At 45.4% G+C, this 14167-nt stretch overlaps 1 protein-coding gene and 2 long non-coding RNA genes across 15 annotated transcripts; 2 read left to right on the top strand and 1 right to left on the bottom strand.

Moving 5' to 3' along the window:
* Positions 1 to 2212: 2212 nt before the first annotated feature.
* On the top strand, positions 2213 to 13979 carry si:ch211-266a5.12 (uncharacterized protein LOC557488 homolog). The gene is made up of 6 exons (XM_042314915.1): positions 2213 to 3063; positions 7462 to 7533; positions 8974 to 9093; positions 9540 to 9593; positions 9747 to 9830; positions 13202 to 13979. Exons 1-6 carry the CDS (start codon positions 2872 to 2874, stop codon positions 13298 to 13300), a joined length of 621 nt encoding a protein of 206 aa, XP_042170849.1. The 5' UTR covers positions 2213 to 2871; the 3' UTR covers positions 13301 to 13979.
* Positions 10868 to 12390, bottom strand: LOC121844628. Of its 2 annotated transcripts, none has more exons than XR_006082085.1 (3): positions 12345 to 12390; positions 10991 to 11046; positions 10868 to 10928 (listed from the first exon to the last, which is right to left on the bottom strand). It is a non-coding gene; the product is annotated as an uncharacterized LOC121844628 (long non-coding RNA). The 2 variants fall into 2 exon arrangements; XR_006082086.1 differs by having other exon boundaries at positions 10873 to 10928; positions 11022 to 11046; positions 12345 to 12368.
* On the top strand, positions 11094 to 13195 carry LOC112237984. Of its 12 annotated transcripts, XR_006082084.1 has the most exons (6): positions 11094 to 11120; positions 11265 to 11792; positions 11848 to 12145; positions 12351 to 12492; positions 12551 to 12643; positions 12731 to 13195. It is a non-coding gene; the product is annotated as an uncharacterized LOC112237984 (long non-coding RNA). The 12 variants fall into 12 exon arrangements; XR_006082082.1 differs by having other exon boundaries at positions 12551 to 13195; XR_006082075.1 differs by lacking the exon at positions 12351 to 12492 and having other exon boundaries at positions 11848 to 12201.
* Positions 13980 to 14167: the final 188 nt, after the last annotated feature.

The raw sequence follows: 14167 nt of genomic DNA, 5'->3' as shown, positions 1-14167 counted from the left end.
GAAGTGGGCAGCTATGTGGCTGCATAGGAACATTAAAATGAGGCCGACTGACGCATGTGAATCACTCTAAAAGCCCCCCACACACACACACACACTTCATTCTCATAGGAAAGTAGACTACGGGTCCACAACCCCACATCTTGTTACCACAACATCTTTCTGCTACACCAGCACTGCTTTAAAACCCGGCTGACGTTATGACCGAGTCATCATTGTCTCTGTCTCTGAGGCTGAACAGGCCGAGCAGGCCACCAACATCACTGTCTCTGTCTCTGAGGCTGAACAGGCAGAGCAGGCCACCAACATCACTGTCTCTGTCTCTGAGGCTGAACAGGCAGAGCAGGCCACCAACATCTCTGTCTCTGTCTCTGAGGCTGAACAGGCTGAGCAGGCCACCAACATCACTGTCTCTGTCTCTGAGGCTGAGCAGGCCGAGCAGGCCACCAACATCACTGTCTCTGTCTCTGAGGCTGAACAGGCCGAGCAGGCCACCAACATCACTGTCTCTGTCTCTGAGGCTGAACAGGCCGAGCAGGCCACCAACATCACTGTCTCTGAGGCTGAACAGGCCGAGCAGGCCACCAACATCACTGTCTCTGTCTCTGAGGCTGAACAGGCCGAGCAGGCCACCAACATCTCTGTCTCTGTCTCTGAGGCTGAACAGGCCGAGCAGGCCACCAACATCACTGTCTCTGAGGCTGAACAGGCCGAGCAGGCCACCAACATCACTGTCTCTGTCTCTGAGGCTGAACAGGCCGAGCAGGCCACCAACATCTCTGTCTCTGTCTCTGAGGCTGAACAGGCTGAACAGGCTGAGCAGGCCACCAACATCACTGTCTCTGTCTCTGAGGCTGAACAGGCCGAGCAGGCCACCAACATCTCTGTCTCTGTCTCTGAGGCTGAACAGGCTGAGCAGGCCACCAACATCTCTGTCTCTGTCTCTGAGGCTGAACAGGCCGAGCAGGCCACCAACATCAATGTCTCTGTCTCTGAGACTGAACAGGCCGAGCAGGCCACCAACATCAATGTCTCTGAGGCTGAACAGGCAGAGCAGGCCACCAACATCACTGTCTCTGTCTCTGAGGCTGAACAGGCAGAGCAGGCCACCAACATCACTGTCTCTGTCTCTGAGGCTGAACAGGCAGAGCAGGCCACCAACATCACTGTCTCTGTCTCTGAGGCTGAACAGGCAGAGCAGGCCACCAACATCACTGTCTCTGTCTCTGAGGCTGAACAGGCCGAGCAGGCCACCAACATCTCTGTCTCTGTCTCTGAGGCTGAACAGGCTGAGCAGGCCACCAACATCACTGTCTCTGAGGCTGAACAGGCCGAGCAGGCCACCAACATCACTGTCTCTGTCTCTGAGGCTGAACAGGCCGAGCAGGCCACCAACATCTCTGTCTCTGTCTCTGAGACTGAACAGGCAGAGCAGGCCACCAACATCACTGTCTCTGAGGCTGAACAGGCAGAGCAGGCCACCAACATCACTGTCTCTGTCTCTGAGACTGAACAGGCAGAGCAGGCCACCAACATCTAAACATCTAAACGAGTTAGATCTAATCGTTCTCCTCCCCACAATATCCACAATCAATTATCAATCAATCAATATTTGTCAGTGATATTTAATCCAGGTGTTTGCATTGTAAACAGTTATGGGTGTGTGCTGATTGGGTAACTACATTCTTGTTTCATTACAACTACTTGTTGAAGAAAAGCACGGTACTTGTGGTTTCATCAGCAAATAGAATCTAGGACGCCATAGTCAAAGCAAACGCCTTCAAATGTCATGACCTGGTTAAATCGTCCTCGAGTCTTTACCTTTCGCTTGTGTCACGTTGTAACTGCAGCCCTGATTAGGTGAAGACATGATAAACGTACGTACCCTGTCTGTTATGATGCGCAATGTAGTTATTTGGTGTTTTGTCCTGCACTGTATAGAGTACAGCTTCTCCGGACCAGGACACCAGAGGGGATCCACAGAAATGAACAAAGGGATAGAATATCTGCCCACCTCAGGTTTCAAAGGGACACCAACCATTCTGTTGTCAGGTTGCACATTCCAGAGAGCAGAATGAAAACATGCAGTGAAAGAGGGAGGGAGGGAGGTGTGTGCACGTTTAGGTGTGTTTGTGTGTGTGTGTGTGTGTGTGTGTGTGTGTGTGTGTGTAATGTTACATCATCAGCAGGAGCTCTGGCAATATATAAAGGTTAGTGACTGTAGAGAGGAATGCCAGACCCACGGAGATTTCACCTGCGGAGAACAGAGCAGACCTGACTGACTCACCTGCTGAGAGGACGGGAAGAAGAAGGGAATCATTTGCTCAGTCAGTCTTTCAATCAGTCATAGTAGAGTAGGAAACTCAGAGAGTCAATTGTACATCAGTGATTCAGAGATTCAGTGAATCAGATCCTGTATGTGCTGTAGGTCAGATATTTGGCAGGTCATTTGAATCAGGTGATTCAAACAGAAATTGAACGAACCAGGTGACCAAGTGATTCAGATAGAGACAAGGTGACCAGGTGATTCAGATAGAGACAAGGTGAGCAGTTGACCCAGTCGAACCAGGTGACCAGGTGATTCAGATAGAGACAAGGTGACCAGGTGATTTAGATAGAGACAAGGTGAGCAGTTGACCCAGTCGAAGCAGGCACCAGTTGATCCAGTTGAAGCAGGCACCAGCTGATCCAATCGAAGCAGGCACCAGTTGATCCAGTCGAAGCAGGCACCAGTTGATCCAATCGAAGCAGGCACCAGTTGATCCAGTCGAAGCAGGCACCAGTTGATCCAGTCGAAGCAGGCACCAGTTGAACCAGTCGAAGCAGGCACCAGTTGAACCAGTCGAAGCAGGCACCAGTTGATCCAGTATAAATATGCCCAGTTGGTCCAGTGTGGTCCAGTTCTCTCTGCTGCTAGTTCTCCTTCTGGCTGTTATGGGTCAGGACTGTGCTACTTCCAGGGTCCAGAGGGAGGCCCAGGCCAGGGTGTGTGTGAAGGACAGGGTCTCTCAATGTGTGGACCTGGCCAAACTGCAGGAGCTGACCCAGGAAATCCAGAAAGACTTCGTAAGTACTGACCAACTGTAGTTACACATACTGTCTTCATCAGTAGACTACTGTATATCTCTCTATATATACTGTCTTCATCAGTAGACTACTGTATATATCTCTATATATATACTGTCTTCATCAGCAGACTACTGTATATATCTCTATATATACTGTCTTCATCAGCAGACTACTGTATATATCTCTATATATACTGTCTTCATCAGTAAACTACTGTATATCTCTCTATATATACTGTCTTCATCAGTAGACTACTGTATATATCTCTATATATACTGTCTTCATCAGTAAACTACTGTATATATCTCTATATATACTGTCTTCATCAGTAGACTACTGTATATCTCTATATATACTGTCTTCATCAGTAGACTACTGTATATCTCTATATATACTGTCTTCATTAGAAAACTACATATACTGTCAGTTGAAGTGGGAAGTTTACATACACCTTAGCCAAATACATTTAAACTCAGTTTTTCACAATTCCTGACATTTAATCTGTGTAAAAATGTCCTGTTTTAGGTCAGTTAGGATCACCACTTTATTTTAAGAATGTGAAATGTCAGAATAATAGTAGAGAGAATTATTTATTTCAGCTTTTATTTCTTTCATCACATTCCCAGTGGGTCAGAAGTTCACATACACTCAATTAGTATATGGTATCATTGCCTTTAAATTGTTTAACTTGGGTCAAACATTTTGGGTAGCCTTCCACAAGCTTCCCACAATAAGTTGGGTGAATTTTGGCCCATTCCTCCTGGTGTAACTGAGTCCGGTTGGTTGGCCTCCTTGCTCGACATGCTTTTTCAGTTCTGCCCACAAATTTTCTGCAGGATTGAGGTCAGGACTTTGTGATGTCCACTCCAACACTTTCACATTGTTGTCCTTAAGCCATTTTGCCACAACTTTGGAAGTATGCTTGGGGTCATTGTCCATTTGCAAGACCCATTTGCGACCAAGCTTTAACTTCCTGACTGATGTCTTGAGATGTTGCTTCAATATATCCACATAATTTTTCCTCCTCATGATGCCATCTATTTTGTGAAGTGCACCAGTCCCTCCTGCAGCAAAGCCCCTCCACAACATGATGCTGCCACAACCCGTGCATCATGGTGGGGATGGTGTTCTTCGGCTTGCAAGCCTCCCCCTTTTTCCTCCAAACATAACGATGGTCATTATGGCCAAAAAGTTATATTTTTGTTTCATCAGACCAGAGGACATTTCTCCAAAAAGTACGATATTTGTCCCCATGTGCAGTTGCAAACCGTAGTCTGGCTTTTTTATGGCAGTTTTGGAGCAGTGGCTTCTTCCTTGCTGAGCGACCTTTCAGGATATGTCGATATAGGACTCGTTTTACTGTGGATATAGATACTTTTGTACCTGTTTCCTCCAGCATCTTCACAAGGTCCTTTGCTGTTGTCCTTTGCTGTTGTTTTCTGAGATCTTGGCTGATTTCTTTTGATTTTCCCATGATGTCATGGAAAGAGGCACTGAGTTTGAAGGCAGGCCTTCAAATACATCCACAGGTACACCTCCAATTGACTCAAATTATGTAAATTAGCCTATCAGAAGCTTCTAAAGCCATGACATCATTTTCTGGAATTTTCCAAGCTGTTTAAAGGCACAGTCAACTTAGTGAATGTAAACATCTGACCCACTGGAATTGTGATACAGTGAATTATAAGTGAACTAATCTGTCTGTAAACAATTGTTGGAGAAATTACTTGTGTCGTGCACAAAGTAGATGTCCTAATCGACCTGCCAACTGTATACTGTCTTCATCAGTAGACTACTGTATATCTCTCTATATATACTGTCTTCATCAGTAAACTACTGTATATCTCTCTATATATACTGTCTTCATCAGTAAACTACTGTATATCTCTCTATATATACTGTCTTCATCAGTTAACTACTGTATATCTCTCTCTATATACTGTCTTCATCAGTACACTACTGTATATATCTCTATATATACAGTATACTGTACATCAGGACCTCTCCTCCAAAGACAATGTAGGATTCCATCCCCAACTACAACACTTTCTGTCAAGACAGAACTGCTGAAGGGGGCGACATTGCAATCTACTGTAGAGATAACCTGCAGAGTTCTGCCATGCTATCCAGGTGCCCAACAGTTAGAGCTTTTACCTGTCCATCCTGTTACAGACCTATATCTATCCTACCCTGCCTTTCTAAAGTCTTTGAAAGCCAAGTCAACAAACAGATCACTGACCATTTCCAATCCCACCGTACATTCTCCGCTATGCAATCTGGCTTCCGAGCTGGTCACGGGTGCACCTCAGCCACGCTCAAGGCTCTAAATCATAACCGCCATCGATAAAAGACAGGAACTGTGCAGCCGTCTTCATCGACCTGGCCAAGGCTTTCGACTCTGTCAATCACCACATTCTTATCGGCAGACTGAACAGCCTTGTTTTCTCTAATGACTGCCTCGCCTGGTTCACCAACTACTTCTCAGACAGAGTTCAATATGTCAAATCGGAGGGCCTGTTGTCCGGACCTCTGGCAGTCTCTATGGGGGTGCCACAGGGTTCAATTCTCGGGCTGACTCTTTTCTCTGTATATATCAATGATGTTGCTCTTGCTGCGGGTGATTCTCTGATCCACCTCTATGCAGACGACACCATTCAGAATACATCTGGCCGTTCTTTGGACACTGTGTTAACAAACCTCAAAACGAGCTTCAATGCCATACAACTCTCCTTCCATGGCCTCCAACTGCTCTTTAGTAAAACTAAATGCATGCTCTTCAACCGATCGCTACCCACACCCACCCGCCCGTCCAGCATCACTACTCTGGACGGTTCTGACTTAGAATACGTGGACAACTACAAATACCTAGGTGTCTGGCTAGACTGTAAACTCTCCATCCAGACTCACATTAAGCATCTCCAATCCAAAGTTAAATCTAGAATTGGCTTCCTATTTCTCAACAAAGTCTCCTTCACTCATGCTGTCATACATACCCTCGTAAAACTGACTATGCTATCAATCCTGGACTTCGGTGATGTCATTTTCAAAATAGTCTCCAACACTCTACTTAGCCATTTTGATGCATTCTATCACAGTGCCATCCGTTTTGTCACCAAAGCCCCATATACTACCTACCACTGCGACCTGTATGCTCTCGTTGGTCTTTACTAGGTAAAGCACCGCCTTATCTCAGCTCACTGGTCACCATAGCAACACCCACCCGTAGCACGCGCTCCAGCAGGTATATTGCACTGGTCATCCCCAAAGCCAACACCTCCTTTGGCCGCCTTTCCTTCCAGTTCTCCGCTGCCAATGACTAGAACAAATTGCAAAACTCACTGAAGTGGGAGACTTATATCTCCCTCACTAACTTTAAACGTCAGCTGTCAGAGCAGCTTACCGATCGCTGCAGCTGTACACAGCCCATCTGTAAATAGCCCATACAACCAATTATCTACCTCATCCCCATTATGGTTTTAGTTTTTCTGCTCTTTTGCACACCAGTATTCCTACTTGCACATCCTCAACTGCACATATATCACTCCAGTGTAAATTGCTAAATTGTAATTACTTTGCCACTATTGGCCTATTTATTGCCTTACCTCCTTACTTCATCTGCACACACTGTATACAGATCTTTCTATTGTGTTATCAACTGTATGTTTGTTTATGTGTAACTCCGTGTTGTTGTTGTTGTTGTTTATGTCACACTGCTTTTGCTTTATCTTGGCCAGGTTCGCAGTTGTAAATGAGAACTTGTTCTCAACTGGCCTCCCTGGTTAAATCAACACGTAATAAACAGTATCACACTATAGTTACTACACGGGCACTGACAGAAACAGTGTAGTAAGAACACTGTAATGTAAACTGTTACCCAATGTAGCCACGTGTGTTTGAAAAACGCTTTTGGTCACTTGATGTCTAAATGTTTAACCTTGAGGAATAATGTGACTATTGTATAACTGGGAATAAACACGTGTGTATAACAGCAACACATCTTTACTGAAGCGTTGTATGGCAAAATGTGTAACGTGTCAGTACCAGTGTCAGATGTCGCAGGTCCTCCACAATGGATCATGCCATCCTGACACCATTCAGTGTGTCCCTGTGGCTTGTGTTGCAGTTCAATGCATAGAAATACCGTCTATGGACAGGGCTTGGAACTTGAGTTTTGAGTGGTAAAAACATGGGTACCCTTCCCAATGGTTTACCAGAGATAGATTCTATTTTTGATGGGTCATTACACTCCCAATGGTTTACCAGAGATAGATTCTATTTTTGATGGGTCATTACACTCCCAATGGTTGACCAGAGATAGATTATATTTTGATGGGTCATGTGTGAATGAGTCTGTATAGCGGATTGACATACTGTACCTGTTGTTTCCTTCACTAGACAAACACGTCTCATGATGACAGAATCCTGTTAAAGACAGTCACCTTTGACAAGATCAAGAAGCACAAGAAGGTAAGGACTGACACAGAAGAAGACAGGCCACCCCTCAGAGCCTGGTTCCTCTCTAGGTTTCTAATCTCCACCTGGTACAGCCAGAAGAGGACAGGCCGCCCCTCAAAGCCTGGTTCCTCTCTAGGTTTCTAATCTCCACCTGGTACAGCCAGAAGAGGACAGGCCACCCCTCAGAGCCTGGTTCCTCTCTAGGTTTCTAATCTCCACCTGGTACAGCCAGAAGAGGACAGGCCACCCCTCAGAGCCTGGTTCCTCTCTAGGTTTCTAATCTCTACCTGGTACAGCCAGAAGGGGACAGGCCACCCCTTAGAGTCTGGTTCCTCTCTAGGTTTCTAATCTCTACCTGGTACAGCCAGAAGGGGACAGGCCACCCCTTAGAGTCTGGTTCCTCTCTAGGTTTCTAATCTCCACCTGGTACAGCCAGAAGAGGACAGGCCACCCCTTAGAGCCTGGTTCCTCTCTAGGTTTCTAATCTCTACCTGGTACAGCCAGAAGGGGACAGGCCACCCCTTAGAGTCTGGTTCCTCTCTAGGCTTCTAATTTCTACCTGGTACATCCAGAAGGGGACAGGCCACCCCTCAGAGCCTGGTTCCTCTCTAGGCTTCTAATTTCTACCTGGTACAGCCAGAAGGGGACAGGCCACCCCTCAGAGCCTGGTTCCTCTGGTACAGCCAGAAGGGGACAGGCCACCCCCAGAGCCTGGTTCCTCTCTAGGTTTCTAATCTCTACCTGGTACAGCCAGAAGGGGACAGGCCACTCCCTCAAAGCCTGGTTCCTCTCTAGGTTTCTAATCTCTACCTGGTACAGCCAGAAGGGGACAGGCCACCCCCTCAAAGCCTGGTTCCTCTCTAGGTTTCTAATCTCCACCTGGTACAGCCAGAAGAGGACAGGCCACCCCTCAAAGCCTGGTTCCTCTCTAGGCTTCTAATCTCCACCTGGTACAGCCAGAAGAGGACAGGCCACCCCTCAAAGCCTGGATCCTCTCTAGGTTTCTAATTTCTACCTGGTACAGCCAGAAGGGGACAGGCCACCCCTCAGAGCCTGGTTCCTCTGGTACAGCCAGAAGGGGACAGGCCACCCCTTAGAGTCTGGTTCCTCTGGTACAGCCAGAAGGGGACAGGCCACCCCTCAAAGCCTGGTTCTTCTCTAAGTTCCTGACTTGTAGGGAGTTTTGCCACTGTGCTTTTGCCTCTGCATAGCTTTGCTCTTCGGGGTTTTACACCCGGTTTCTGTAAAACACTTTGTGTGACATCTGCTGATGTGTAAAGGGCTTCATAAAAAATACATTTGATTGATTGATCTGTTGGCGCTCTGGGATCCTGCATGAGTCTGAGACGAATGAGTGCAATGAAGAAGTTCCATCGACACCATGTCCATCGTGCTCGACCTCGGCAGCACATTTACTAAAACACAATGTCTCCTGTTCTCTCTCATGTCCAGTACCACGGCTGTGTCCTGCTCAAAATCCTGGACTTTTATCGGGAAGTTCTCCAGAGACAAGACAGAAATTATCCTGACCTCGGAGGCCTGCTGGATGAAGTGAAGGAATGCGTTCACCCAGTAAGTGTCTCAAACATTAGAACTGCCTCCCAAATGGCACCCTATTCCCTACATAGTGCACTACTTTTGACCAGGGTCCATAGGGCTCTGGTTAAAAGTAGTGCACTATATATGAAATAGGGTGCCATTTGTTTTGGGGGGACACTTCCTATGTGAATTGCATGAACCACCTCTCTGTGACGGTAGAGACTCAAACACAGACAGGATTTCCTGTGGCCCCTTTTTTTGTGTTTCAGTGATTATGTTACACTGCTCTGTAACCCAGCTAGTGTCTGTTTAGAAGACTCTCACACTAAATCTGTCAAAGCAATTTATGACAACATCTGACAAAGTACAAGTTTGAAAAACATTTTTTTTAATAGATACGAATGTTTGATTGGCTGATTGTTTGATTGGCTGATTGTTTGATTGGCTGATTGTTTGATTGGCTGATTGATTGATTGCAGGTAAACATCTGTGAAAAGCTAAACCAGGAAGCTGCTGGGAAGCCAGTGAATGAGGTAAACACAGGACGGCGCTGACAATCAAACACAAAAGGACGTTAAAACATGCTTCAACCGCAATTAAACAACCACACGGGGACAGGTCAGCATGAGGTAATGAACGACAACCTAATATATCTTTTTAAAACTTATTGTGTTTTATTTCCCCAGTCTAAGATAGAGGAAGATGTGGAGCTGCTGTCGAAGGATGCAGCCATACTGCAGCTGCAGAGACTGAAGGCAGCCAGTAAAAAGGTGTGGTTCCACGTTACCTCTTCATCACCAGTGATCACACATCAATAACACTCCAGATGGGCTACAGAGAACATCACTGTGTGTTACAGCTACACACTGTGCAAGCACGTGTCATGGACTGGCCTTAATAGCTTGTTTCTAGGTTCCTCAATCAATCCATTTTTATTTTAGAAGGCCCTTTTGTTTTTTTTACATCAGAAGTATTTTTGTCACAAAGGTCTCTATAGTTACCCAGACTAAACCTAAAGGTCTCTGTAGTTACCCAGCCTAAACCTACAGGTCTCTATAGTTACCCAGCCTAAACCTACAGGTCTCTATAGTTACCCAGCCTAAACCTACAGGTCTCTATAGTTACCCAGCCTAAACCTAAAGGTCTCTATAGTTACCCAGCCTAAACCCAAAGGTCTCTGTAGTTACCCAGCCTAAACCCAAAGGTCTCTGTAGTTACCCAGACTAAACCTAAAAACCTAAAGGTCTCTATAGTTACCCAGACTAAACCTAAAGGTCTCTGTAGTTACCCAGCCTAAACCTACAGGTCTCTATAGTTACCCAGCCTAAACCTAAAGGTCTCTGTAGTTACCCAGCCTAAACCTACAGGTCTCTATAGTTACCCAGCCTAAACCTAAAGGTCTCTATAGTTACCCAGCCTAAAGGTCTCTATAGTTACCCAGCCTAAACCCAAAGGTCTCTGTAGTTACCCAGCCTAAACCCAAAGGTCTCTGTAGTTACCCAGACTAAACCTAAAGGTCTCTGTAGTTACCCAGCCTAAACCTAAAGGTCTCTATAGTTACCCAGCCTAAACCTAAAGGTCTCTGTAGTTACCCAGCCTAAACCTAAAGGTCTCTATAGTTACCCAGCCTAAAGGTCTCTATAGTTACCTAGCCTAAACCCAAAGGTCTCTATAGTTACCCAGCCTAAACCCAAAGGTCTCTATAGTTACCCAGCCTAAACTAAAGGTCTCTAGTTACCCAGCCTAAACCTAAAGGTCTCTATAGTTACCCAGCCTAAACCTAAAGGTCTCTATAGTTACCCAGCCTAAAAGGTCTCTGTAGTTACCCAGCCTAAACCTAAAGGTCTCTATAGTTACCCAGCCTAAACCTAAAGGTCTCTATAGTTACCCAGCCTAAAGGTCTCTGTAGTTAAAGGTCTCCAGCCTAAACCTAAAGGTCTCTATAGTTACCCAGCCTAAACCTAAAGGTCTCTATAGTTACCCAGCCTAAACTCTATAGTAAAAACCCAAAGGTCTCTATAGTTACCCAGTCTCTATAGTTACCCAGCCTAAACCCAAAGGTCTCTATAGTTACCCAGCCTAAACCTAAAGGTCTCTATAGTTACCCAGCCTAAACCCAAAGGTCTCTATAGTTACCCAGCCTAAAGGTCTCTATAGTTACCCAGCCTAAACCTAAAGGTCTCTATAGTTACCCAAACCTAAAGGTCTCTATAGTTACCCAGCCTAAAGGTCTCTATAGTTACCCAGCCTAAACCTAAAGGTCTCTATAGTTACCCAGCCTAAACCCAAAGGTCTCTATAGTTACCCAGCCTAAACCTAAAGGTCTCTATAGTTACCCAGCCTAAAGGTCTCTATAGTTACCCAGCCTAAACCTAAAGGTCTCTATAGTTACCCAGCCTAAACCTAAAGGTCTCTATAGTTACCCAGCCTAAACCCAAAGGTCTCTGTAGTTACCCAGCCTAAAGGTCTCTATAGTTACCCAGCCTAAACCTAAAGGTCTCTGTAGCTACCCAGCCTAAAGGTCTCTATAGTTACCCAGCCTAAACCTAAAGGTCTCTATAGTTACCCAGCCTAAACCTAAAGGTCTCTATAGTTACCCAGCCTAAAGGTCTCTATAGTTACCTAGCCTAAACCCAAAGGTCTCTATAGTCACCCAGCCTAAACCTAAAGGTCTCTATAGTTACCCAGCCTAAACCTAAAGGTCTCTGTAGTTACCCAGCCTAAACCTAAAGGTCTCTATAGTTACCCAGCCTAAAGGTCTCTGTAGTTACCCAGCCTAACCTAAAGGTCTCTATAGTTACCCAGCCTAAACCTAAAGGTCTCTATAGTTACCCAGCCTAAAGGTCTCTATAGTTACCCAGCCTAAACCCAAAGGTCTCTATAGTTACCCAGCCTAAACCCAAAGGTCTCTATAGTTACCCAGCCTAAACCTAAAGGTCTCTATAGTTACCCAGCCTAAAGGTCTCTGTAGTTACCCAGCCTAAACCTAAAGGTCTCTATAGTTACCCAGCCTAAACCTAAAGGTCTCTATAGTTACCCAGCCTAAACCCAAAGGTCTCTATAGTTACCCAGCCTAAACCTAAAGGTCTCTATAGTTACCCAGCCTAAACCCAAAGGTCTCTATAGTTACCCAGCCTAAAGGTCTCTGTAGTTACCCAGCCTAAAGGTCTCTATAGTTACCCAGCCTAAACCTAAAGGTCTCTATAGTTACCCAGCCTAAACCTAAAGGTCTCTGTAGTTACCCAGCCTAAACCTAAAGGTCTCTATAGTTACCCAGCCTAAACCTAAAGGTCTCTGTAGTTACCCAGCCTAAACCTAAAGGTCTCTATAGTTACCCAGCCTAACCCTAACCCTAACCCTAAACCTAATGGGCTCTACATTTACCCAGCCTAAACCTAAAGAGCTCTACAGTTACCCAGCCTAAACCTAAAGGTCTCTATAGTTACCTAAAGGTCTCTAGAGCTCTATAGTTACCCAGCCTAAACCCAAGGTCTCTATAGTTACCCAGCCTAAACCCAAAGGTCTCTATAGTTACCCAGCCTAAACCCAAAGGTCTCTATAGTTACCCAGCCTAAACCCAAAGGTCTCTGTAGTTACCCAGCCTAAAGGTTTCTATAGTTACCCAGCCTAAACACAAAGGTCTCTATAGTTACCCAGCCTAAACACAAAGGTCTCTATAGTTACCCAGCCTAAACCCAAAGGTCTCTATAGTTACCCAGCCTAAAGGTCTCTATAGTTACCCAGCCTAAACCCAAAGGTCTCTATAGTTACCCAGCCTAAACCCAAAGGTCTCTATAGTTACCCAGCCTAAACCCAAAGGTCTCTGTAGTTACCCAGCCTAAAGGTCTCTATAGTTACCCAGCCTAAACCCAAAGGTCTCTATAGTTACCCAGCCTAAAGGTCTCTATAGTTACCCAGCCTAAACCCAAAGGTCTCTATAGTTACCCAGCCTAAACCCAAAGGTCTCTGTAGTTACCCAGCCTAAAGGTCTCTATAGTTACCCAGCCTAAAGGTCTCTATAGTTACCCAGCCTAACGGTCTCTATAGTTACCCAGCCTAAACCTAAAGAGCAAGCGAAGCAGAAGCACAGACAGGTTCCTCCAGCTAACACCATCTCTCTGTTCCCTCTATGGTTGTGCAGGTGGTTGAGCTGTCCGAGAGGGCGACTCTGGACAAGGCCATGGTAGAGCTATGGGGTCTGGAGGACTACATTTGGGGGAGGGGCCTCCGCAGGAACTGAGGAAGTAATCGGACAACCAGGAACAATACACACACACACAGAGACACACGCGTTACCGTGACTAGATATACACAGTCCTGCGTTACAGTGACTACATATACACAGTCCTGCGTTACAGTGACTACATATACACAGCCCTGCGTTACAGTGACTACATATACACAGCCCTGCGTTACCGTGACTACATTTACACAGCCCTGCGTTACCGTGACTACATTTACCGTCTTGATGTCACATTTACTGGTTTTACCCTCGTGAGCTGTCGTTGCTTGTAGCCATATTCCCTTAGACATGTTCTGACACGTCCCCTGTTGTTTGTCCATTTCTTCATCTACTTTGGATAACTGTCAACAATTTGATTGACTTGGAATTTTGAACTTGTCCAATATTCAGTTGGGGAGAATATTTGCGTCCACTGTTGCTGCTAGTACTGCATGTTATGTTATGTTGCTACTAGTACTACATGTTCTGTTACTACTAGTACTATATGTTATGTTTCTGCTAGTACTATATGTTATGTTTCTGCTAGTACTATATGTTATGTTGCTACTAGTACTACATGTTCTCTTTCTGCTAGTACTATATGTTATGTTACTGCTAGTACTACATGTTCTGTTTCTGCTAGTACTACATGTTCTGTTACTACTAGTACTACATGTTCTGTTACTGCTAGTACTACATGTTATTTGACTGCTAGTACTGCATGTTCTTTCTGTACTGTGTATATATTCCATATGCTTCTCTGGAGTGTTGCTCTCTACAGGACTATATTACTGCTAGTACTACATGTTCTGTTACTGCTAGTACTACATGTTCTGTTACTGCTAGTACTACATGTTCTTGTGTACTGTGTATATATTCCATATG

This window comes from Oncorhynchus tshawytscha, unplaced genomic scaffold (assembly GCF_018296145.1).
Source record: "Oncorhynchus tshawytscha isolate Ot180627B unplaced genomic scaffold, Otsh_v2.0 Un_contig_17898_pilon_pilon, whole genome shotgun sequence".
Taxonomy (NCBI): Eukaryota; Metazoa; Chordata; class Actinopteri; order Salmoniformes; family Salmonidae; genus Oncorhynchus; species Oncorhynchus tshawytscha.
The sequence above is the reverse complement of the archived record's forward strand: the minus strand, read 5'-3'. Positions and strand labels throughout refer to the sequence as shown.